Consider the following 26,017-nt stretch of genomic DNA (forward strand, 5'->3'; position numbering starts at 1 on the left):
TCATCACTGTCTGTCTCTGTGTCTCTCTCTCTCCATCTCCCTATCTCTCTCTCTCTCTCTCTCTCTCTCTGTACATATGTCAACAAAACTACAAGTAGGCTATTTGCCAGTTTCTTTTCCAATTTTTTCCCAAAAGAGACAGTTATAGTGTCCTTTTCCTTTAGTGCACTAATGTGCTAAGAGTAGCACACATGGAGACAGAATAGATCCGAAGAGGCCTGGGGTGCGGTCAGCATTACAGTTCATCCTAAAGCTGTTCAGTGGGGTTGAGGCCAGGACTCAAGGTCTTCCACGGACCATGTGCTCTGGAGATTTCTTAGTGCATGGGAGCGTTGTCCTACTGGAACAGGTTCAGGCTTCTTATGTGCAGTGAAAGGATACTGAAATTCTGTGGCATTTCAGACACACTTGTGTGCTTCCAGCTTCGTGGCTACAGTTTGGGGAAGAACCACATCCCGTATGTAATGATTAGTTGAATGTATCGGTGCACTTGTGTGTAAAAAGTCACCATTTTTATTTACATGACTAAGGAATACATGGCAATTTGCAACATGGAAAAAACTAGATGATGTATAATAGATATTCAGACAGAATTGATTGCACTGATTGATGGTGGCTTGTGTAAAGGACCACTGAATGAGTTTTTGTGAATGTGAACATGAATGTAAAGGCAGAGGCCATGGCGAAGCACGGTTCTGCTAATGGTGGCTTCTTAAAACCCCCCTGAAGACATCGGTGGAGCTTGTGTCTTCAGCCCTAGCACAGCAACACTACTGTGACTCACTGGAGGCTTACATAAACCTGACAAGACATGTGTGAGCACACACACACGGAGCAGACCGTGAGCCTTGGGCTCCACTCTGCTCTAATTTTGGGAGAAATCAGCTGAAGCCAGGTTGGAGGGTCGAGCAGTAGATGCCTTCCTCCTTCAAGAGGTTTACTTTTTGCTTCAGTAAATATCGGGAGCCTGATGTCACACTCCTAGACGAACGTCCAGTCCAGCGTGATGTGTGTCATGCCACGGCTGGCTGATCCCGAAATGAAGCGTTTCTACGTTCAGCTCTGGACCTCCACACTTCTCCTTGGCTCAGTGGAATGCACTCCAACCTGTTAGCTCTGTTCCTTCAGCGTGTTTCTCTTGCCATGCGGGTGGAAGCCAGGTGATCAGGTTTGGCTTCACTGAATTAGCTTTAGACGATCTTGCTTCTGTCGTGTGTGTGTGTGTGTGTGTGTGTGTGTGTGTGTGTGTGTGTGTGTTTAAAGGCATTTTTCAGCTTTACCTAGTTTAACCTTGACCTGCAGGGAGTGCTGGGAGTCGGCTCACTGCTGTTATTTCATGAAGATGCCGTGGATTGTTGTGAAACTTGAGCCCACAGACGATGATGTGAAAAAATCCGCTCCAAATCCGTGGAAGATTTTCCAAATCTGAGAAATAAACTGAAGAATAGCCATGACCTGTTAACACCCCGATCTTATCAGGAGTTAAAAGAGCACCTTCCCTAACTCAGGTAACCGAAACTAACCCCAAAGAGGAAGAGTCATGTGGTTGGTTCTCCAGCGGTTGAATGTGCACCAGTCGAAAAGGAAACAATGAGCTAACGGTTGGGGGGAAAAAACCAAAAGCGATCACCTGACTTCACAGTTATCCTGGGGAAGTTTTCACCTGTATGCCGATTAGGAAAGGGTGTGCACTCAAGGTACCGTGCTTTTATCTCTCTACTTTTTTACTGACTATAAAGCAATCAGCATTCCACGATTATCAGTGAAGTATGGCTGGAGTTAGGAGGAGAAGTTTTTAGCAGTACAAGAGAAAAAGCAGTGTCTGGTATGAAACAGTCATTTGCTTGAATGCTGATGGAGCAGTGATACTTTGTGTTGTGTAGCTAAAGTCTTAAGATCATTTTCTGTCATGATGTATAGGTGGATTTACAAACTGAAGTTTAACAACAGATATATATATATATATATGCGCTTCCACTCAGAGTTTGTAACTCTTGTCATAGTCATGTCCACACTAAGACGTTTATGTTTAAAGACGCATAATCATTTATAATCACACTCTCCGTGACACCCAGATGACAATGAGGTTCCCTTCTCAGTCTGGTTCCTTTCAAGGTTTCTTCCTCTGACCATCTAAGGGAGTTTTTCCTTGCCACAGTCGCCTCAGGCTTGCCCCCTCGGGATGATTTTCTTATGTTCTGTAAAACTGCTTGGAGACAGTGTCTGTTGTTAAAAGCGCTTTACGAATAAAACTGAAAAATGGCAATATTTTTCTATCCCTTTTGGCCTTTGGCGTTTTCCGAAGTGGATAAATTTGATTTCCACGTCGCAACGTGGACTGTGAAAACGCAGGCTTTCAAAAACGATTTTTAGTCAGCTGACCAATTCGGCGAAGACGGTGGACGACATTGTACAGCAGTTGTTTCAGATGCTTTCTGAGCAAAATGTCTGTTTGTAGATACTCCAGATCGCTTTTCTTCAGAGGAGGCGGAATGTTTTAGTAAATAAACGGCAGACGGAACTGACGCAGGTCGAAGCGTGTCGCAGTACAGCGACGTGAGCGATTTCAGACGTTTCAGTGTTGATGACCGACTTTCGGGAAACGATTGAAAGCGATAATGTAGACGCAGAGCGCCGTTTTATCCCGATTAATGTAGACATGGCTACGGTTTCATACCAAAAGCTCATGTGTTTACTATAGATGTCATAGTTTCAGCTTCACTCATGAGTTCCCATGCCCTGAGATACACATTGTTCATAGAGGAAAAACAGAACTAACGAGAAAGCGTCCATCCAGCACATTGATTTTCACTGATTTTACATTTTCGAATATTGAAGCACACTGGGTTCAGGAAACTGCTGGACAAAGTCCAGACGTATTTGTATTTAAGCCCAGTCATATTCACGTGATTTATGATTGACCGTTCGCTAGTCAGTTACTAGCATCAGGTTTTCAGACGCAGCTGAAATGAAAACATTTCACACGCACTCGTGGTTTAAAGGAATCCAGAAAAATATCCGACAATGCCAAAGAGCAAAACCTGGCATGGGCGTACAGGCACGTGTTCAGTGACCTTTCTGAATTAATCACACCATTATGACGCACTTTTCTGATGGCGAGATTTCATCTCTGGCTCACGGCCATTTCAGAAACGCAGCTCCAGTAGCACAGCTGACATTTCAGACCCTGAGCCCGTATGCGTCTCGTCTGGAAACAGGAAGCAGCGTCCCGGTGCAGCGAGCTGTTAGATGACACCCCTCTGCTCTCCATTAATGTCAACAAATTCAAGCGGAAGAATTCGAGGCTGAAAGCAGCCTCATGGTGGCTTCAATGGGTTTCATCCCAGTACCCTGCCTCGAACCTTTATTTTTTTATTTTTTCTATGTTTGTCTTGCTTTAATGCTGCATTTGTGTCAGGACAAAACAAATAATATACCAGAATGGCATTTTATTTATATATATATTACACACCACTCATGACGTGTGTGTGTGTGTGTGTGTGTATGTATTAAAAAAGGGGGGAAAAGATAATGTATTGTGGATTAAAATGCATCAATGTTTTGTTGACGTTTTTGTGACCTCTTGTTACTGCTGCATTTGTGGAAAATATTTAATTCGGTGTTTTAGACTTTAATGCTAACAATTTCTATACATAAAGATTTATTTTCAGTTGTTTTATCCTTCTTTTTTAACCTAAAGCTGTTCCTACTACTTTATTTTTGACTATAATTGATGTTTCTGGGTAGCGAACACTGACAGAGCATTTTATTTATTTATTTTTTTTTTAGGAAATGAATACGTTTTTAATGATTTGCTCAAAGGGTTAATCAGTGCTCTCTAGTGTGCTACACTTCTGCCTGGCTTTCTTTTTATCCGTTTTCTTGTATTTTCTTGTCAGGAATGTTGGCTCTTTATTGCACACCTGAGAGTGAAGGCAGTAAGTCTTATCTGGGAGTGAGCTTTAGCTCCATGGTTACTCGCTGCCATTCACCTGCTGCGTCACTGTTAAACTTTAAACCAGGGCAAAGTTGAGGCCATTTTCTTTTCTTTCTTTTTTGGTTTTTTTTTGCTGATAAAGGCTGGAAGCGTCTGCGTCTGACTGTGAACTGCGATGAGTTAACAGGTTTTGATCTGTTCTCTGTTTCTCTCTCTCTCTAGTGTCATTCAAACACCACTACCACTACCCGTTGATAAGGTAAGACGCTTTCAATACGTCATTTTACCCAGAATATTTTCTATAAATGCTTGAAATAGTACTAGAAATGATTTCCCGCCTGTCCTGTGATGTGTGGTATTTTGCACGTTCATGGGAGGCATCTGCGCTGTCTCAATCCTCAGCGTGTGTGGCTCTTCATTCTGTTTAATGTTTACTCGTGCGCTCTGTATATCAGCTCTCTCTCTGACTTCGCTCTGTACTGTAGTTGGCTTGCGAAGCATTTTCTTGTCTTTCACCACTGCTGGAGTCCATGTTTGCGTTGTATTGTGACCATATCGGGATAAAAACGCGGTCTCCTTTCAAACAGTAGGCGAGGGAAAGTCTCAGTTTCTCAGGCCGTGTCCACAGCAATACGTTTTTCGCGTATTTTCTTATCCGTCTTGGTCTTTCCTTCCACACCGAGACGGCGTTGACGATGACGCATTTTTAGTCATGTGACCAATTCAGAATACATTCTCACTCGCTTTTGTGAGTTTATAGACCTGTGTGACTCAAAGCAGTGTCAGTCTATTAAAAAAGAAAGCTTGGTGCTTTTTCTCGACATTGCAGCGACGTTTCAAGAACGGTAATGTGGACGCAAAGTGTTTTTAGAATTTATCTGGATTAGTGTAGAAGTAGCCTCAGCTTTGCATTTGAATCCAAACAATAATTATTAATTTATTAATTAATTACAACAATTTTGTGTCTTAAATGGGAAGGGTTGTGTGTGTATATACACCGATCAGGCATAACATTATGAGCAGTGAGAGGTGAAGTGAGTAACACTGATGATCTCCTCATCATGGCACCTGTTAGTGGGTGGGATATATTAGACAGCAAGTGAACATTTTGTCCTCAAAGTTGATGTGTTAGAAGCAGGAAAAATGGACAAGCGTAAGGATTTGAGCGAGTTTGACAAAGGGACGAATTGTGAAGGCTTAGACCACTGGATCAGAGCATCTCCAAAACTGCAGCTCTTGTGGGGTGTTCCCGGTCTGCAGTGGTCAGTATCTATCAAAAGTGGTCCAAGGAAGGAACAGTGGCGGACCGGCGACAGGGTCATGGGCGACCAAGGCTTGTCAATGGACGCAGGGAGTGAAGGCTGGCCCATGTGATCCGATCCAACAGACGAGCTACTGTTGCTCAAATTGCTGAAGAAGTTCATGCTGGTTCTGATAGAAAGGTGCCGGAATACACAGTGCAGGACGGGTCAGCAAAAGGGGGACCAACACAATATTAGGCAGGTGGTCATAATGTTATGGCTGATCGGTGTATATACGTTTTTAATTTCTGTCTATTTAAATGTAATGCTTTGGGACAGTACAAGTACATGATCAGTCTTATTACTTTTTATCAGTGGTTTATTGCATTTCTCTGAGGTTAATACAGGCCTATCTCTCTGTGTCAGTCATTTTAAGATCATACACCTTTATCCTCCATGTCAGGAATGATGCACTACTCTATAATACTATGCTATAATAAAAACTTGTAGAAATAACTTCAGGTTATTCATGTCACACACAGTCATAGCTGACATGTTGGTAAAGATTGTCACAGCCTGTGGGAAAAGAGGAAGCGCTTGTTTCTATCGTCGCCCCCAAAACCAAACGAAAACAAAGTGTAAAACCAGAGCGATTAAATACAGAGTGCGTTTAAAGACGTGTCTGAGAAATAAGGCTTCTGCGGAAAGCCTGCAGACGTGTAATGGTCATGTGACCATCATCATGATATAATAGTCATAATTATTCATTTTATGATCGTAGCACATCATGAATACATCTCTGATGCTCACTCGATCAGAATGAAACAAGTCTTTAATCCCACAGCTTGAGAATATCACCATTTATTCTGTTTAATGAACAACGTAATAAAGCATGATGATGATGATGATGATGATGAAGTGATTCTCAAATCTGACCGTGCTCGCTTAGAGATATTTCACTGGAGGTTGGTAAATTAGTGTATTTATTAATAATAAATATTTGACATCAATAATGCAGGCTGACTTTCCCCTCATACACCGTCTGGGTGGGATAGCTGCTCCTAGAGGATACAAGCTGGAAAGGAATCGAGTTTGCGTACTGATCAGCGCTCTCACACACACACGTCTTTCACTGAAGACAGGAAAGAGCTGCGTTCATGCTCAGAACACTTAATCGCATTAGTGAGCAAGCTGAAATCTAATTAAGTCTCTTCACCCTGCGTTTGAGCCTCCCTTCCTGATACTAACTGTTACTTCAACTCTCCGGTCATCGTTTTACGTTAATCTTATCGCACATGCTGCTCAGAAGATTTGTGTGTGTCATTGTACAGTGATTTTTATAATAGTAAGAATAATAAACTATATTGCCAAAGGTTTTGGGACATGCATATGAATGTAATATGGAGTTGGCCCGCCCTTTGCAGCTATAACAGCTTTAATTCTTCTGGGAAGGCTTTCCACAAGGTTTAGGAGTGTTTTGACCATTCCTCTAGAAGCACATTTGAGAGGTCAGGCACTGATGTTGGACGAGGAGGTCTGGCTTGCAGTCTCCGCTCTAATTCAGCCCAAAGGTGTTCTATCAGGTTGAGGTCAGGACTCCACACCAAACTCACTCTTCCATGTCTTTATGGACCTTGCTTTGGTCAGTCATGTTGGAACAGGAAGGGGTCATCCCCAAACTGCTCCCACAAAGTTGTCCAAAATGTCTTGGTATGAAGCTGAAGCATTAAGAGTTCCTTTCACTGGAACTAAGGGGCCGAGCCCAACCCCTGAAAAACAACTCCTGAATGGAAATGATTTTGAGGGGTGTCCCAAAACTTTTGGCAATATAGTGTATAATAACCAGAGGAGGGGTTAAAAATAATAGTCAAATGGGGAATTAATAGAAATGCGGCACTTTTACAGATAGCAGACATGTGGTGCTGCCAGTCATGGATATTTATTCTCATTCACGTGAGGTGCCGTGTGTTCGTCCTCATGTTATTCGGTTTTGTTGTCCTTGCTGTCTTGTGTAAAGTGTGTCTAATATTCAAACGAAAACAAAAGCTTCATTTCTATATCTAAATTCACGTTCATCCTAAACTTATACTCCTGACACACGACTAGTTTACGATACCTCGTGTCTTCAGCCCGAGCTCTGTTTCCGATCGCGTTACTTACTCCTCACGCTCCCTCCGTGTCTCTTCTATTATACAGAGGGTGTAGTCGGTGTTGCTTCCCTCCCGGCCCTCAGGAATGCGGGCCTGCCAGTGCTCTGTACATTTACAGACACTCGTAACAGTGCGCTCACCATCACGTATATCCGACTTCAGCATCTGCCACTGTCAGTTCGAATCTACCTACTCCTGTCTCCTTTCACACGGGCTCTGGGATTCACGGGAATCCCACATCCTGTGAGCGTTTTCCGACATGTTGTCATTGTCAGGCGAGGTATCGAGTTAACTCAAGGTTAGATTTGTTCAAGTGGAAAAAACAAAAACAAGCGAAGTCAGCAGTGTTAAGTCTAAATGCACTTCTGTGTATTGTTAATCATTAATTGAAGCTCAGTAATTCCCACCAGAATTTCTACGTGAAGCACAGGGCGTGTGTGCGCTTGTACCCTTGATTAAAATCATTCCTTGTTCTACAGCTTTGCCCGAGGTAACACTCATCTGAAGCCGCTCTGTTTTTTAACGCCGGTTTCCATTTTGCCCTCCAGGTTGCCGCAAATACGCCCAGTATGTACTCTCAGGAACTGTTTCAGCTCTCCCAGTACCTGCAGGTATGTTTGGAGCTGCACTGACCCCTAGTGGCCACTTTAATCAAATATGGAAGTGACCTCCAGAGTTCTCTAAGGAACAAGCCACTGAATATTGAATAATCGAAGCGGCTGATGATACTTAATGCCGTTTTCACTCCTGCAGGAGGCCTTACACAGGGAGCAGATGCTGGAGCAGAAGTTAGCCACGCTGCAGAGGCTCCTGGCCAGCACACAGGAGGCCTCGGAGAGCAGCTGGCAGGTAAGGGCTTCGAGTTTGTCTATACTAAAGTTTCTCTACTTCTTTTGTAAGGCGTGTTGAGGATAGGTTTATTGTGTTAGAGGATGTGATTGTAGTTATTATTTATTATTGTTGGTACATGTCTGATGTGTTATTCATCTCTTGGTCCTATAAACAAAATCAGTCATTTAAACCACAGCAACCTAATCATGATAAAATATTTACTGACAATGAATGAATGTCACATAGCACATACTGAAACCTTCCTCATGGGTCCCGTTTGAATCCTGTCTCTCTCTTGTGTCTTAAAATAAAATAATATCCAAGGCATGGTTACTGCCTGACGTTCGCGCTCTCTTATTTTGGACTGGAGAAAAGTCTCTCTCATCTTATGTTTTCTATATATACTTTCATATATAAATGTCTCTCTGATATCATTAATCAACAAAATCACAATTGTTTTAAGTAAACAGTTATGTAACAAAGCCAAGACATAACCAAATTGTACATTGTAAATTGTTAATAAGCCGTCATCTCAGTTTTCCCATTTGATTTGCCGTCTCTTTCTGTCAGGATAAATGGAGAGTGCTCTGAGTTCAGTATTGATAATATATAATTAACACTAATTGTAATGAATTTTATTAGTTGCCAGAAATAAGCAAAAATGCCACTTTTGGGCAAAAACAAGTCCGACATTTTAGAAACTGGACTGTGAGTGTACACGGGGTTTTACTGTATCCACCAGGTCAGTTAGCTTCCTTCTCCACCACGAAGTGCCCCGTGGTTACCGTAAAGCCCTGTATAAACAGGCACTGGAAATTCTACTTTTCATAATGGATTTGTGAAAGGACAATATTAAAAAATGTCTCCATATTTTACATCTCCGTCATTGAAAGGGTGATTTGGAGACGGCTTCGAAGACGTTGGATAATATCCTGATTATAATTAAAACTCCTGGATTGAAATCCGTATCTAACAGGACTCAAAGGAAATCGTGTGCTTGTATTGTGTCCCTGAATTATTACTATAATGTTTGTGTTGTCTCTGCAGGCTTTAATTGATGAAGACCGGTTACTCTCAAGATTGGAGGTGATGGGGAACCAGTTGCAGGCGTATTCCAAAGTAAGGCTTTTGTTATGCAAATGTTAAACTAAACGGTCATAATCATTCAATAACCAATGTGTTACAATCCATCCAGAACCAAACGGAGGATGGTATCCGAAAGGAGCTCGTAGCCTTAACAGAGGACAAACTAAATTATGAGACTACAGCCAAAGAGTCCCTGAGGCGGGTCCTTCAGGAGAAAATCGAGGTGGTTAGGAAGCTGTCCGAAGTGGAGGTAAGCTGGGCCGGGGCGCAGACACGTGTGATGTGTAGATGCTGAATTTCCTGCCTTGACTCGCATCGTTTCACTCCTTATTCAGCGGACTCTCAGTAACACAGAAGATGAATGTACGCACCTGAAGGAGATGAACGAGAGAACTCAGGAGGAGCTCCGAGAGCTGGCTAACAAATACAATGGAGCTGTGAACGAGATTAAAGATCTCACCGACAAGATCAAGGCAAGGCCGAGCAGCGTCTTCCTTCAGGATGTAGAAATGAAGAAGCCACTCGTTTGGAGCATTTCACGGAATACACTTTTTGCCTTTGTCTTTTAGCTGGCTGAAGGTAAGCAGGAGGAGCTCACACAGAAAGGGCAGAACGAGAAGAAGGAGCTGCAGCTGCGAATCGAGGAGATGGAAGAGAAAGAGCAAGCACTTCAAGCTCGCATCGAGGCACTACAGGCAGACAACGACTTCACCAACGAGAGGCTCACAGCTCTGCAAGGTATCTCACACACGCTTATCAGCATTTTTGAGCATGGTGGAACGAGCGGAGAACCTTCCGGATTTTCCATTGACCTCGCAACCAGGAAGTGGAAGTTTAATACAGTACAGCGTTTCACTCTGAAAAGGGTTTATGAAGCTCCGTGAAGCAAGTAATAACTTATAAAGCCATGCAGCTCAAGAAGTTATGATCTTCATTTTGTCTAGGCTTATTATTTATTTCGTTTTTTCGTCACCCCTCATTTTCCCCCCATTGTCGTTTTTCAGTCCGGTTAGAGCAACTACAGGAGAAAAGCATAAAGGAAAACAACAGTTTAGGTGAGTTGGGGTCCGCTCATGGCAGTTAGTGTCGTCTGCTTCAACTCTGCATCACCTCTCCTACTAATTTGGCATGAGAGCTTTCCTTCTGTTGCCTGTCTTTTGTTTACTTTTTCCTGTTTGTCCAACACCAGTCTCCGCCTCTGGTCTTTTCTGTTTCGAAGGTTGCAGTTTCGGCTGTATTCCAGTCCGCACACGCGCTCCAGATAAAGCAGGAAGCCATTACTATTGCGCTGATCTCAAAGCAATGTCTTGTCGCCTGTATCCATGTTCTTCTTGGCTGTGCAGTTTTGTCTTAAAGGGAGCCGTGATGAAGTTACATAGGATGTGTCGTTCAGAACCACCAGAGCTACGTGCGTGGTTATGTAGTAATTTGCCTACACGTGGCATGTGGTGAACCACAAACCCTCAGCCTCCTGGAAGAAGGATAATGTGCTTCAGAGTAGTATAGAGTGCACAGAATTTACATTTCAGAAAAGGGGAGGCTTTGTTTTATGCAAGCCATGAAAGAGTTGTAGCAGCTGCACTTGTAGGAGGTTAGGTTTTTACTACTTTTGCATCACCACCATGAAATCCAGCAAACGAACCTCGCAATTGAATGAATGATGGAACAGTGCAGGGGAGGAAAAAATTAACGACGCACAAAACAAGGGAACATGATCGTTGGTGATTTAACTCTAATCACTCACACTGTCTGCATTTTCGGGAAATTAACACTCATCTGCTCGTAATATTAAAAGATCACTCGCAAATCAAATTCATGTGACGAGAGAAATATCGTCCACATGTGTTATTATCGATGGGAACTTTACAGGCTTTTCATAACCATTGATGATTATAAGATAATAATACCAGTGTTTGTTCAGAGTAGCAGTGGATTGCTTAATATCTATAAATTTCTCAAAAAAATTTTTCCCCAACAAGAGATTTAAATATATTGATCAATACAGTCTTAGTATGAGATACTATGAGAATTTACACCAACCAGGCATTACATTATGACCACCTGCCTAATATTGTGTTAGTCCCCCTTTTGCTGACCCGTCCTGCACTGTGTATTCTGACACCTTTTGTATCAGAACCAGCATGAACTTCTTCAGCAATTTGAGCAACAGTAGCTCGTCTGTTGGATCGGACCACACGGGCCAGCCTTCTCTCCCCACGTGCATCAATGAGCCTTGACCGTCGCCGGTTCACCACTGTTCCTTCCTTGGACCACTTTTGATGGATCTGCAGTGGTCAGTATCTCAGTTGGAACACTCCACAAGAGCTGCAGTTTTGGAGATGCTCTGATCCAGTGGTCTAGCCATCACAATTTGGCCCTTCTTCAACTTTAAGGACAAAATGTTCACTTGCCTCCTAATATATCCCACCCACTAACAGGTGCCATGATGATGATGAGGAGATCATCAGTGTTATTCACGTTACCCGTCAGTGCTCATAATGTTATGCCTGATCGTTCAGCGTAAGCAGTTTTAGTCTTTTAAACAGGACAAGGCTTCCTCAAGTGCAAGCAGTTCTGCAGTCATTCGTCAGACTCGGCTGATTTTACTCTACTAATGTGACATTTCGTTAAATCAGTCACGGACTTCGTGAGAGCATGTAAGAGGAAATGAGAGTTAGTGCGTCATTTCAGTGGCATTTGTAGCTTCCTGTGTGTGTCTGTGTCCAGCCTCCTGCATCTCTGTCTCGTCCCGTCTCATGTCCTATGTTGTAGATCTGGCTTTATTTTTTTGGTTAATTCCAACCACCACTTAACGCCCCTTGACTGAACGTATGGGGCATATTCTCTATTCCCTACCAATATTATTATTTAATGGTGGGTTTTCCTTTCTTTGTTAGACCACTTTCTTTTAAAGAGTGGAGGGGACTGCACTTTAATCCAACAGTTCATTGAGTGCCAGCGTGAGTACACAGTATTCTTTCCACTGCCTTCTACAGCCGTGCTAATGAAAAGTCTTACTAATGGACTTCAGAGCCACTGGAGAGAGATTCAGGAGGAAATTTATAACACGGTGCGGCAAACTTTGTCTGCAGGGTTTTGTATGATTTAGACTTGCTCTCTGTAGGCTGTCTGAGTGGTTTGTAGTTAATGTGGCTTCATGTTTTTTTTTAATTTAGCCCTCATGTTGCTAATACACCTCTGATGTCGAATTCAATTTCTAGAAAGTTCTACCAGTCCGTGTTTAACCCACGTCTCTCGTCTTGCCAAGTCTAGCCCCTGCACCTTGTGTAATAAACTGCAGTATGCCCAGTGAAGTGCAGTAGAGAGGAACTTCCTGCTCTGTCGTGCAGACTTGTCACACTATTGATTAGCTTTAGAGTATTTTCGTTTCAGTCAGAATTAAAGTAGAGCGAATTAACAACACCCTTGTCATATCTTCTTAAAATGTGAGTTCCTCTGATTCTCATATTCCCTCAGCACTGTAATTCCTGCCTGTCCATAAATGGACTGCGCCATAAATTGGCCTTGCATGTTACCATCTCACTTCTCACTGACTTTGGTTTCACTCTTACTGTGGGCCCCCCCCCCCCCCCCCTCACATGCATGCCCTCAAGGTGGACCGAGCATCGCTTTTAATGCGCTACCTGCCATTTATTTGAACAAAACAACTGTGAACTATTTTTCGGTGGGACTGATGTCGCATTACATTCAGAGCCATTAGCCGGCGCCGTTGCTGCCTGTGTGTCACTCGGCTCAGTTGCACGCAGCTTAAACCTCCATTTCTCTCTCTCCTAAATAGCCGTGAAGCAGCTAAAAGGAGCCGTGGATTCTTCCATCCACAAGCTGTCCAACTTTGACGGTAAGAGGAGGCGTTTGGATAAATCCCCATGTTGATTTTAATCGCAGCTGCCTTCTTTAACGGGTATGAATTAATGTATTGGCAAAAAAAAATTATGATTTAATATTGCAGAAGTTATAGATGCCCATCTTCAGAACAATCAAACACCAGATGACAACAGTTTCACCAGTCCAGAGAAACTTAAAGGTATGCACATGTGTGGATTTATTATTATTAAGAGCAGTTGTGTGCAAATTATTTAAGTTCATTAGTTACACTATATTGGGAAAAGTTTTGGGACACCCCTCTAAACCAGTGAATTCAGGTGTTGTTTTTCAGGGGTTGGGCTCGGCCCCTTAGTTCCAGTGAAAGGAACTCTTAATGCTTCAGCTTCATACCAAGACATTTTGGACAACTTTGTGGGAACAGTTTAGGGATGACCCCTTCCTGTTCCAACATGACTGCACACCAGTGCACAAAGCAAGGTCCATAAAGACATGGATGAGTGAGTTTGGTGTGGAGGAACTGCACAGAGTCCTGACCTCAACCTGACAGAACACCTTTTGGATGAATTAGAGCGGAGACTGAGAGACCTTCTCGTCCAGCATCAGTGCCTGACCCTCACAAATGCACTTCTAGAGAAATGGTCCCATAAACACACTCCTAAACCTTGTGGAAAGCCTTCCCAGAAGAGTTGAAGCTGTTATTCCTGCAAAGGGTCCGAAATGTCTTGGTACGCTGAAACATTAAGAGTTCCTTTCACTGGAACTAAGTGAAACCTGAATTCAATGATGTCCCAAAACTTTTGCCAATATAGTGTAGATCATCGGGCAAGTATCTAGGAGTATGCAAATAAGATGCATGTGATGATTATTCAATACCAGTGAAGTTTCTAATGCAGCACATTGTGTCTGAGCCTTCAGCCAAAAAGATAGTGAGTTGTGCTGTCCTGTCTTTTTCACCATTTAATATTATTAGTCTGTTGTTAGATGTGACCTTAATGTAAGCCTGTTTAATCCAAGCAGTCGAACACTCTTACATTGTAATGAACTGAAAATATTTTCCATTCACCCTGACGGAAAGTGAAAAGAGTCGAAGAGCATGTGGGATTGGGGAACAGGTCAGGGACTTTAGCAAGTGCTGGTCGCATGTGCTTAGCAATTTTTTGATCTCGTATTAGTGTACTATGATGTGTTTGCCCATATGCAAAATGTATAAAGGTTAGCAGGAGGCCTGGTAATGATATATATTTGGAGATAAAGATCACTGGATATTGTCAGTGTAATATTAAATAGGATAACAGTCCAGACACCAGCTCTGCATGTAGCCTATTGATTTTCCCTGCGGAGAACATGCTTCTGCTATAAGTTCCTTACCGAACAGGTTCACATTAACCTCGTTTTGCGTTCAAGTGCTTAATAATAAATGACATTCTCCACATGCTCTCTACCTAAGTCAAAACTAACAAAACTCGAAGATGTGTCTGTATAAATGCCTTTTGAAAGGCGATGCCGCAGCTTCTAGCTACAACCAGGGAGGAGGTTAATGCCTTTCGAATATACACACAGCTCTGTGCTTACATTGGAGTGAAACACTCCAGGTTTGCGCGAGGTTGTGTCTCTTTTCCACTGGCCTGGTAGCAACACTTTATTCGCTTTTTATAGATTACCATTTTCACTTTAGACAAGTGAATCAGCAGCCAAAAATGTGCACACTTCTCTACCATGTTATGAGATCATTGCTTTTCTTTCCTCTCAGCAAAGTGGAACAGTTCGTGATCTGTTAGTGTTAAAAACTCTCACAAGTAATTGGTGTTGAGACGAACTGAAGTGGAAATATCTTCATATGGGACGTGTTAATGCAGTCCGTTTAACTCTCTGTGGTGAAGCACGTCGTCTCATCGCCTGCTGCCACAGCGCAAGCCATTGTCCGAACAGCTTTCCAGCCGGAGGCGATCCGGGCCGATCCCTAAACAAAAGCTCAAACTATTTTAGAATGCAACAGTATCCCCCTCTGAAAGCTTGGCTTGGATGTATGACCATGTGTGGTGAATAACTCTCAGGAGTTAGAACGGTCAACCACCGGAGGTGTCCGTTCTCCCCGTAAAACGCTTTCGTATCTAATCTGACATTTGACGCGAAACATGAGAGGGTTTGTTTAGCGATATTTTTAAAGATAAGATCATATCCAAACAGATGACTTGTGTTTTGAGATTGCTGCTTTGGACCGTTTGAACTTGTTGGTTTGTGTCTCCACCCCCTTTCCATCTAAGTGGTGTCTTCCAACCTGCCCACAGAAAATCAGATAGATGCTAAAGAGTCTGATATGTCAGACACACTGAGCCCCAGCAAGGACAAAAGCAGCGACGATACTTCAGGTATAATAGACTTTTTTATTTATTTTCATTAGGTATATGCTTCTGTGGTAGATCTAGTTTTAATTGACTGAGCACTTTTGTGGTACTTATGCTGTATTTACATCTCATTAACTGACCTTTTTCCCCCTTAGACGGACAAATGGATGAACAGGAGCTGAACGAGCCACAAAACAGGGTCGCCCTGATTAAAGGTACTTTTTTTGCATATATATATATATATATATATATATATATATATATATATATATATATATATATATATATATATATATATATATATATATATATATAAATAAATTATATTATATATATATATATAATAATATTAAAGTTTGATTTTTTTCTTTAATTTAATACAACATTAATCTACTGAGGTCTATCTGGTTATTCGGTCCATTCGGTCATATAACGGCTATTTGAGGTCAGTGCAGTGGAATGCAGTCTGACTGTATGAGCGAGGTGACGGTGTTCTTCGCAGCTATATATGGTCTTGCCCTCTCCGAGCTGCTGGCGTTAGAAGCTGTTTAACGCTGTTTAAAGGCGTTATCAAGTAAGCTTAGGTTCTACTCACATTAGGAATTGAATATGTGTAAAGATTACTAGAGTATTAGCATTGTGAATTCTCCTTTATAGAACCTTTGATCCCTGCAGCTGCCCCGCTTTTGCTTTCAGTCAAACACAGCGGTGGCACCTCAGGAATGTAAACCAATTAGAGCTCACTTAGGCAGGAATGGCCTCGGGGGGGAACTGGACATGTCACGTACATACAGGACTTAAGAAAACAGAGGTCAAAATTGTTGCTAAAATATAAAGTTTATAGTTTCCCACACTTTTGCCTCATCGTGGTTGTGACCAATACAGTCTATAAAGTGACCATAATGAAATTTGTACTAAAATTTGACCAAACATATGAGCAAATGGGCATGACTGGAAAAATGTGACGTGTTTAAGCCCTGGTTAGTGTTTTTGTACGGGTTCTCGGTTGCCAGTTCCTGTGGGACTGTCGATTATAACCCCAACTCCTCCTCAGATCTCGGTTATCCATCAGTTGTTTTCACCCTCCTGGGATCGAAAATTACACTCCCCCCGCCCTACCGGGTCCTGCCTGAGTTTAGAGTCATTTTCAAATGGGCATGTCAAGCCTGGAGATGCTCCAGCTCCAGTATGACTAGGCTGTTTCCTGTCCAGTCCATCAAAGGTTCCTCATTCCTCTAGTCCTTGTTGAAGTCTCTGTATCCATGCTGCCACGGAGGAATTTAGCACATGACTCTCGACAGTCACACTGACTCATACAGTGCTGTACAGCGTCCACCTGTTGTACAATTGCCTTAAAAAGACCTGACCAGACATGTTTAGCTAATGCATTCTTGTATACTGGTGTGTGTCTTCTGGTTACTTAGGACCATAATTAGTGTTAGGGATCATTATCATACATAGGGATGATCCTCTCTTAGTAGTAGTGTCATCAGGGCTTTTATAAGTTATTAGTTCTATTTTAAGCATTAAATCTCATCCAGTTATAATTGCACATTTCTTGTTGCAACAGTTCACTCCAGAAGTTTCCAAACTACCACCGTTTTTAGTCACTCGCTCATTATTTGTTGATTTTTAATTGGGTGAAATTTTAATTGAAAACAAAAACTTCCTGGTTTGACCACTGGGTGTCACTGTCACATAACGGTGAACCTAGTAAGCTTTATTCCCCCCCCCCCCCAGAATGATTAATCCCTGTAGTTCAAGCATAATGAAAGCAACCAAGAGTTGTGATAAATTAGTCAAAAATCAGTTTAATGGAGGATTAGAAAGTCTGAGAGTTATACATCACTACCCAGGCAGTGTTTTGAGAGATCTCATGTTTTCACAACCTTGTATCATATCCCTGTTCTTCTTTTTAAGCTCTTTATATAAACGTGTATGCTGTCAGTTAACAAGACCACGGTTCAGAGGGATCGTATAGTTAACGATATCAACCAATGAATTTTCTCTCTCCAAACGATGCTCCCTTCTTTCATGTCATTTCCAAAAGATGCGTCATCTCAAAAGCAAATAATATCCGGCGTCATTTTCCCAGTCATCCAAAAGTTCGTCTCTTCAAACTCGCATTTCAGAAATGGCGTCATTTCATCTTTTAGTTGTCTGTTTCATGAACCTCCTAACTATTTTTGGCAAGTCGGGGGGGGAAAAAAAAAAGCTTGTGGCCATCCGAAATGTTTTGCAGATGATAAGCCTGCGTTGAGATCACCACTTTTTTCCTGTCGCTCCAATATGGCGCTCATCTGTTCACAGTGAGCTCATGTCCTTTAATGGGAGCTCGATAACAGGCGCAGGCTCTGGTTAACACACTGGGAGGTTCGGGGCAGGAAGTGGCCTCGTCGTGTTCCTGAACTTGGTGACAGACAACAACGGAAGGCAGAGCAGTAGCGGTGTGAGACACGGACACATGAAAAGCCTCGAAGTTTATGTGCAGTTTGGGTTTGGGCCAAAATTATTCATAAATCATTATTCTAAAAAATTTAGTTTTTACACTTGTGTTTTAGGTGAAAGCTGATGTCTCATCCTCATATACATGGCATACTGGGGCTCACAATAACTCTCGTTTGTTGCCCACAGAGTGATGCGAGTGGTTCGGCTTGTCACGATACTTCTTGCTTCATGCTCCCTGATTGTAGGGAAAGGGTCATTATGGTCGCTGGAGGAGGAAAAAAAGCTTGGAATTGTTTTTGCAAAGCAATAGTTGGAACAAAGTTGTCTCAGTTGTTAAACAGAAATTTAGCGTCTATTGCTTTCATATGTAACGCTATACTTATTGAAAAACGTTGAGCTTAATTATCAATCAGTCAGATTTTTACCACGTAAAGTTTAATAAGTTGTCACAGAATTTCACGGTGCAGTAATTTATTTCTTCACATATCTCATTATTGAGGGTTGGGGTCAGAGCACAGGGTCAGTGATGCAGCGCCCCTGGAGCAGGGTGGGTTCAACGGTGGCTGCTTGGCGGGGCTGCGGCTCGAACCCCGATCTTCTGGTCAACGACTCAAAGCCTTGACCACTTGAGCTACTCTACAGATGTGTCATAATTGTGTTTGATTTTGTATTATAGTCCAAGCATAGAGCGTGTGATTTATATACGTATTGAATACAACATTGCAGTGTGTTCTAGCTATGGGACGAGTCCTGTATAATCACTGTTGTATATCAGTTTAAGAAGAACAGAGGAAAACTGTGATGAGCCTCTCCTACTAACAAGCCTGAATCTGTCTTGGGTGTGGAGTATTCAGTATTCAAGTATTCAGGCGAAGTTTGATGTTTATTTTTAGCCTCAGCTGCTATACAAGGGTGGTGATGACCCTTGAATAGAACAAACAAAGGCAGAAAGATCACCATCAGCACTGGTAATTGAAATACGGGGCAAAGGAAGCGAGGAGTCACCAATGGTGAAGCCATATGATCGAAAGCTTAATGAAGTTAATGGATGAATGCGAGTAGAGCATTGAGGACGTCAGTGCTTAGAGATTACACACAGCCCACATTTCTGTTGTTCTTCCGCCTGCCATGTGTTAAAGCTCTTTTGTAGCACAAGTGAATAGGAATGAGCGAACAGGAACACTGGCCTATTTTGCAAGCCAAACTCTTTCACAGTGTCCTCACTCTTCTTCTAATTATTGAACTGTACTTCATTCAGACTGATTTGGTTTATTTGAAACAGGGCTTTTCCTAATTGTTTTCCCGAGTACTGCGTATGATCAGATTAAGGCTTCGTCCGGTGCCGAGTATTGGGCCAAGCGCTCAGAAATCCTTCCAGTAGGACCAGCTGAAAAAGAAATTACGCAAAATGATTTACATGACCGTGTCAATCCATCGTATTTAAGCCACATTACAACTCGCCGGCTGTGTTTTTCCGATTTTACGTCTATGTCGATTTCACGTCGATCACTCAATATTCAGGGAGCGGTGCTGATTAGGTTGCCAGATGAGGCGTAATTCCTCACGAATACTTTGTGAGCCGAAAAAATAAAACAGGAAGCTGTTCCCCTGACATTCCACAATGATTAAATGTAGCTTTAAGTGGATAAAAGTACATTTGTTTCTTTTTAATAAATAAATATTTGCAGTCACAGTGACCGCATCGCTTCTCACCACCCCATCATCGATTAATTTCCTATGACCTCATGCTCTGTTGGGTTTTATTGCTCTCTTATGTAATGGTGTTTCATAATAATGTTTATGTCCTTTAGTGTTTTTGCAATAACATCTATTCATCTAGTCAAGCTTCATACCAGCAACATTGAGTCATTATAATGTCATGATGGCGTTCAGTCTCAGCGTTATACGATCTTACCTACGCAGCACTCCTGTGCAATTAAGATGAAGCCGGCGATTACCAGTATAGCCTATGGATCACATCTTGCCTTCTCATTATGTCTATGGCAGAAGATCTGAGCAGGGAAGTGTTGCTTGCATCATCTCTCAGCTCGAGAACGTGCCCGAGCCCTGTAAAAAAAAAAAAAACCCCGAAACCTCGTTTGACAGGCATCTGACGTAAAGTCCAATCACTTTGAGCTAAAATTGAAGTATGACTTCAGCGCTCACATCTGTACCGAGGCAAGTGATATTCCCTGGTTTATAGGCACAGCTGAGGTTTTTTGCCAAAGCTTGTCATTTCTAGAGCACATGTGGGGATCACAAGGAAAGGGCCTTTCTGTGGGGAAAGAAGTCGGAAAAGCGAGAGAAGCGGCGAGGAAATCTCGTCGGCATGGCCGCAAGCACTTAAGCTTAAAGCCTGCTCCTGGAACTGTCATTCAGTGGCTTTGGCCTGGCACCGGTGCAGCTCTCCACATGACACGCCACATTATAACGTGATGGAGAATCAGGGTGCGTTGCTTAAAGAAGAGTTTCGTATTTCGCTTGGCGTATCGGGTATCGTGAAAATCCCGTCTAGACCTCGAGATTTTAGATCGACGCAGAGTAGAGAGGAATGTCCTGCTCAGATGGATTTGGATAGGTGAGACCTCAGCGCTACCTTTCAAATAAATAAAATCCAAAGATAAATAGTGTGCATGACAATAACGTTTAATTTGTTATTGGTAATTATTTCACGGCTATAAATAAGCCACCTCGGTTTAAGGCGGTGTGTTTTGTTTAAAATTAGCGCGTATTGTCGTACGTCGTGGACCGAATGAGATTCATCTGTACCCCAGGTCAGTTTGGTCAGATAAAATGCATCCAGATCCCAGTATGAGAATAAAATTCGCTTGCTCCTACTGTCAGATGTTGTTTATTATATCGTCACCACCTTCTCATATATAAGTGTAATGTTTATACTCTGCTGACATTTCACTCTCTTTTGTGTATAGATGAGCTGCAGAGGGCCAACCTGGAGCCTGGAGACACGGAGCAGGTCATCCACAAGCTGCATAGCGAGCTACTGGAGGCACAGGAGCTGGCCAACACTGGCAAGCAGAAATGTCTCGAGCTACAAGGTACTGACCCTTCTGGCGAAACAGACTTCCAGCCACTTGGATGGCTAATTTCTTATTATATAGATGAATTGTTAGGGTTAACTGTGTTTAAGACGCACACATTCTCACTTTAAAACTGTCTTTTGTTCAAGTTACGTAGCTTCATGTTCATCCTCTGTTAATAAGAACTGGTGATTGGTGATGGTGGGTGTTACCTTTTGTTGAAGAATGTGATTTCTATGCAAAAATATTTCAAGCTAGACGGGCTTTCAGGGACGACTGGACGGCGTAAATCTCCGAATGTTTTCATGGGTTCTGGTATTAACCAGAGTCATGGTGTAGATATAGTTCTTGGCTGTTTTTAGTAGGGCATTAAAACATGTAAAGCATGTCGTTTATTTTTATAGCTCAAGCCCACTTGCCCAGGGGTACTTTAAGTCATCGGAAGGAACACTTTCGCGCATAAAGCCGAACCTTTCAGCTTCGTTCCAGCAGCGATCCATCATGCACGCTTTAATATTCTGTTCCAAGTGATTTAAGTGACTAAACTTCACTTGACTTTATTTGATTTGGGTTATGTAAGATTAACATCTGTAAGTGTCTTTTTGTGACTTTCAGGGCTGTTAAACTTCTATTATTTTAATCAATATGCCTCCCCCCCCACAGCTCTGCTTGAAGAGGAACGGAGAACCAACAGGCAGCAGACGGAGGAATCGTCTAAACAGATTCAGTACCTTCAGAGTAAGTGTGATGCGTTTTAGAAGAAATAATAGTGATTTTTTAGTCAGGACATTTGACATACAGTAATAGATGTTTTACTCTATAAAGGTGTAACAATATAAAAAGGGTGGATGGAGACGTGTCTGTTATGAAACAATACACCTTTATGACCAAGCTAAATGTAGACGCAGTATAACCAGTTTGGTTGTGTAAATACACTGATCAGGCATAACATTATGACTACAGACAGTGTGTGTCTCTCTCTCTATATATTTATATTTCTCTCTCTCTCGGTTGTGCAAATACACTGATCAGGCATAACATTATGTATCTGTCTCTCTCTCTCTCTGTCCCTCTCTCTTTCTGTCTCTCTCTCTCTCTCTCTCTCTCTCTCTCTCTCTTTCTCTCTCTCTCTCTCTCTCTCAGTTGTGCAAATACACTGATCAGGCATAACATTATGTATGTATCTGTCTCTCTCTCTCTCTCTCTCTCTCTCTCTCTCTCTCTTTCTCTCTCTCTCTCTCTCTCTTTCTCTCTCTCTCTCTCTCTCTCTCTCTCTCTCTCTCAGTTGTGCAAATACACTGATCAGGCATAACATTATGTATCTGTCTCTCTCTCTCTCTCTCTCTCTGACCCTCTCTCTTTCTGTCTCTCTCTCTCTCTCTTTCTCTCTCTCTCTCTCTCTCAGTTGTGCAAATACACTGATCAGGCATAACATTATGTATCTGTCTCTCTCTCTCTCTCTGTCCCTCTCTCTTTCTGTCTCTCTCTCTCTCTCAGTTGTGCAAATAAACTGATCAGGCATAACAGACAGTGACCCCAGACAGTGTCTATCTGTCTCTCTCTCTCTCTCTTTGCGCCTCTCTCTCTGTGTGTCTCTCACTCTCTCTCTGTTGTGTGAATACACTGATCAGGCATAACATTATGACCACAGACAGTCTGTCTCTCTCAGTTGTGCAAATACACTGATCAGGCATAACAGTATGACCCCAGACAGTGTCTGTCTGTCTGTCTGTCTCTCTCTCTCTCTCTCTCTCTCTCTCTGTGTCTCTATTTCTCTTTCTATCTCTCTCTCTCGGTTGTGTGAATACACTGATCAGGCATAACATTATGACCACTGACAGGCAAAGTTCACCTGTTAGTGGGTGGGATATATTATGCAGCAATTGAACATTTTGTCCTCAAAGTTGTTAGGAGCAGGAAAAACGGGCAAGCGTAAGGATTTGAGTGAGTTTGACAAAGGGCCAAATTTTGATGGCTAGACCACTGCTAACGATAACAGACACAAACGATTGCTAACCTTTTCCGTGCATCGTCCCGTAGGTCAGCTCGCCAAGCTGCAGTCAGACATGGAGGCCCTGCGCGAGCAGAGAGAGAACACCATCTCCAACACCCGGGACGAACTCTACAGCGCCCAGGAGGAGGTGCTCGTGCTCCGCCACGCCATGGAGGCGGCTACGGCAGAGAGGGAGCGTGACATCGCCGCTCTGCAGGCGGACCTGACCGCCGTCACTGCCGAACTCGACAAGTGGAGGAAAGCGGCGTCCAAGTACGAGCTGGAGATCAGCACCTTGCAGGAGAACTTCAAGCTGCAGAGCCAGCACCAGGAGCGAGCCTTGCAGCTACAAGGTGATCATGCATGCTCATTTCAGTTGCTTCGGTCTCGACCACGATCCTTGTTTGGCGCTACAGCTCAAGTTACATCCTTATTTAGTTCTCATGTAAGCTTGTGTTGCTGAATAATCACCCATTTCCTGCGACTGCCGAAAGGAAGTGTGCGCCATCTAAATATTTAAAAGTAAACATATCTCTAGTGTATCAACATAATTGATCCCCCCCCCCCGCCCTTATTTATAGTCGCTGTTCAAAATAGTTTCCAAATGTGACACGCATGCATGTTTACAAATCATACGGCATAAAAGTCGCCGTCTGGCTTGCGGAGGCTCCTGCTCGATGTTTCTCCATGAACTGTAATGCCATAGCGAATAAAAAAAATCCACCATTATTTACACTCTGAACCTCAACAAAACGCAGATCTCAGATCTCCGGAGAATGGCCCGGGTCAAACACGGGAGCACAGACAAGCATAAATTTGCATCACAGGCAAAGTATTGAGCTTTGTTTCCACAAACATCCATCTGGTTTCACAACGTTAGCCAACAGTTAGCGCACACCTGGTATCTATTCTGCCTTCGTCGAGGGGATCGGGCTTCTTCATACTGTCCAGTGTTGTGGAAACTTCCATTCCCTGCCGATGCATGCCTTTTGTCCTCTTATCGCTCTGTGTAGTGGAGTAAACGTCCGCTTTAGCAGTGCTACGTGATGTTTTTTAAATAAGAAGCCGAATAATCATGCTATGGACCCAAAAATTCTGAATAACTTTAGTAATCGATCATTATTTTTAATTGATCATTGGCTGAAAGAAAGCAGGATATTTCTAACAATCTTCAAAGTAATAAAAAATAAAATATAAATAAATAAAAGGGCTGGTTTGAAGGCTATTGGTTTAAAATTAAAATTAGAAAAATTTTCTTAAAAAGCGCATGAAGCAGATTTATTCTAATAAAGGAATTATAATTTGTCCAGGTAGTGTTCTCAACATCTCTCTCTCTCTCTCTCTCTCTCTCTCTCTCTGTGTGTCTTGTACAGGCGAGCTTGAGAAGTTGCAGGCCGAGTGCTCGACCCTGCACAGAGAGTGTGAGGCTCTGCGCTCGGAGAAAGTGGCTCTACTGGAGAAACTGCACAGGCTGGAGATGGAGCTCAGCAGGTCAGTGTGCGTCATCACCTCATCTCTTTAAAAAAAATCCCCGTTGTTTAGAGAGAGGATTTCAGACGATGGTGCTCGTGTAAATCACACGCCTTTACACATGACAGGCTCGTGTAAATCCTGCCATGAAAGAGCAAATGATGGATGGAAATGTACATGTATTCAAAACTACAGACTCGGCCCATACTCTGCCACAGAAACGCTTTTTTCCCCCGGTTCGGTTTGACCGGCCGTCGTTTCAGCAGAAAGTAACAAAGCCGTTTGTTGTGCAGCTCCAGAGAGCAGAGCGCCACTTTGAGCAGCAGCCTGAATGCTCTGGAGAAGAGTCAGGGTGACCTGGAGAACAAACTGGGTTCCATTCAGAGCCAGCACCAGCAGGACGCCAGCAGGCTGAAGGTGGAGCTCGCCCAGGCCGAGAACCGCACCAAGAACCTGCAGAAAGAGGTGTGGGAGTGATTTACTATGGATTTGCACTGAATTAGACTACTGTACTGAGAAATGGTTTATAACTCGCATTCTCTCTTTCTCTCTCTGTGACTCTCTATCTTTCTCTCTCGGTCTCTCTCTCTCTCTCTCTGTGTCTCTCTATATTTGTCACTCCTCTCTATCTTTGTGTGTGTGTGTCTCTCTCTCTCTTTCTTTCTTGGTCTCTCTCTTTCTCTCTGTCTGTCTCTCTATCTCTCTCTTTCTCGGTCTCTCTCTCTCTGTCTATCTCTGTCTCTCTGTGTCTTTCTCTATCTTTCTCTCTCTCTCTCTTTCTCTCTCTCTGTCTATATCTCTGTCTCTCTCTCTCTGTCTGTTTCTCTCTCTCTCTCTCTCCCTCCCTCCCTGTGTAGTATGAGGATACTCAGACCCAGCTGTCAGACCTGCGGCAGAGGTATGAGCAGACAGAGCAGGAGAAGCGCTCCATTAATGACGAGCTGGAGCAGTGCAAGGTCAATCTGAAGCTGCTGCAGGAGCAGGGCAAGAATGTGAGCGCACGCATTTCTTGTAGTGTCTCCTCTCTAGATCAGGGCCATCTGTGTGGGTTTTAAAAATAAAAAAGAGTAGATCACACCACAGCGAGGATACAAACCTTTTCCACTGACGAGATGTTTGTGCTCGTTACTGAAGCTGGTGCTCAGGTTTCACTGGGAGCAGGAGCTTCTGCTCTCACTGTTTTCTCTACAAAATTTTTTTTTGTCTCAAATCCAGTGTAGAAATTGTGTGCTAACTTTATCGGAACCCAAACTCTGAGTGCAGAGACTCGACTCGGCCAGTTAAGCAACCACTTGATCTGTTTGAGGTGAGGAGGTGAGAGAACTGGACAGACTGAAGGAATAAAGCAGTGATGGATCTTGCTATTTACTTAAAGATGAATTTTAGTGAAGGTAGCAATCCAAAAGTGAAAATTGCAGCATGCGGATTAAAGGAGGTTTTGGAACTCGATTTCGTTCCAAAATAAATCGTGTTATTTATAAACATTAATATGAGAGTCTGGATTTTTCCTTCAGTAGCGTGGCTCCTATTTAGGTCAGTGCAATTATTCGTTAAACGGTAGTTTCCTTCTTGGACCACTGATTTGTGTTAATTGAGCCATTTTACCATCATTAAATTAACAGATTGAGCTGT

The 26,017-nt window shown here is 42.8% G+C and overlaps 1 protein-coding gene across 13 annotated transcripts in view; it reads left to right on the forward strand.

Annotated features, from left to right (window-relative positions):
* Nucleotides 1-26,017, forward strand: part of slmapa (sarcolemma associated protein a) — a 55,436-nt gene that overhangs the window by 25,690 nt on the left and 3,729 nt on the right. For 3 of the 13 annotated variants that reach the window (XM_058374264.1, XM_058374262.1, XM_058374273.1), the window contains 19 exons: nucleotides 4,160-4,196; nucleotides 7,877-7,939; nucleotides 8,082-8,177; nucleotides 9,207-9,278; nucleotides 9,355-9,495; nucleotides 9,581-9,718; nucleotides 9,815-9,983; nucleotides 10,250-10,300; nucleotides 12,143-12,205; nucleotides 13,045-13,104; nucleotides 13,216-13,290; nucleotides 15,356-15,460; nucleotides 15,592-15,651; nucleotides 20,815-20,940; nucleotides 21,586-21,660; nucleotides 22,963-23,268; nucleotides 24,289-24,412; nucleotides 24,679-24,850; nucleotides 25,243-25,377. In XM_058374264.1, the coding sequence (XP_058230247.1) occupies nucleotides 4,160-4,196; nucleotides 7,877-7,939; nucleotides 8,082-8,177; nucleotides 9,207-9,278; nucleotides 9,355-9,495; nucleotides 9,581-9,718; nucleotides 9,815-9,983; nucleotides 10,250-10,300; nucleotides 12,143-12,205; nucleotides 13,045-13,104; nucleotides 13,216-13,290; nucleotides 15,356-15,460; nucleotides 15,592-15,651; nucleotides 20,815-20,940; nucleotides 21,586-21,660; nucleotides 22,963-23,268; nucleotides 24,289-24,412; nucleotides 24,679-24,850; nucleotides 25,243-25,377 (2,068 nt within the window). Of the gene's footprint in view, nucleotides 1-1,678; nucleotides 1,698-4,159; nucleotides 4,197-7,876; nucleotides 7,940-8,081; nucleotides 8,178-9,206; nucleotides 9,279-9,354; nucleotides 9,496-9,580; nucleotides 9,719-9,814; nucleotides 9,984-10,249; nucleotides 10,301-12,142; nucleotides 12,206-13,044; nucleotides 13,105-13,215; nucleotides 13,291-15,355; nucleotides 15,461-15,591; nucleotides 15,652-20,814; nucleotides 20,941-21,585; nucleotides 21,661-22,962; nucleotides 23,269-24,288; nucleotides 24,413-24,678; nucleotides 24,851-25,242; nucleotides 25,378-26,017 lie in introns of those variants that run through there. The other 10 variants (XM_058374265.1, XM_058374263.1, XM_058374274.1 and 7 more) reach the window with 9 other exon arrangements.

This window comes from Hemibagrus wyckioides, linkage group LG21, assembly GCF_019097595.1.
Source record: "Hemibagrus wyckioides isolate EC202008001 linkage group LG21, SWU_Hwy_1.0, whole genome shotgun sequence".
NCBI classification, from domain to species: domain Eukaryota; kingdom Metazoa; phylum Chordata; class Actinopteri; order Siluriformes; family Bagridae; genus Hemibagrus; species Hemibagrus wyckioides.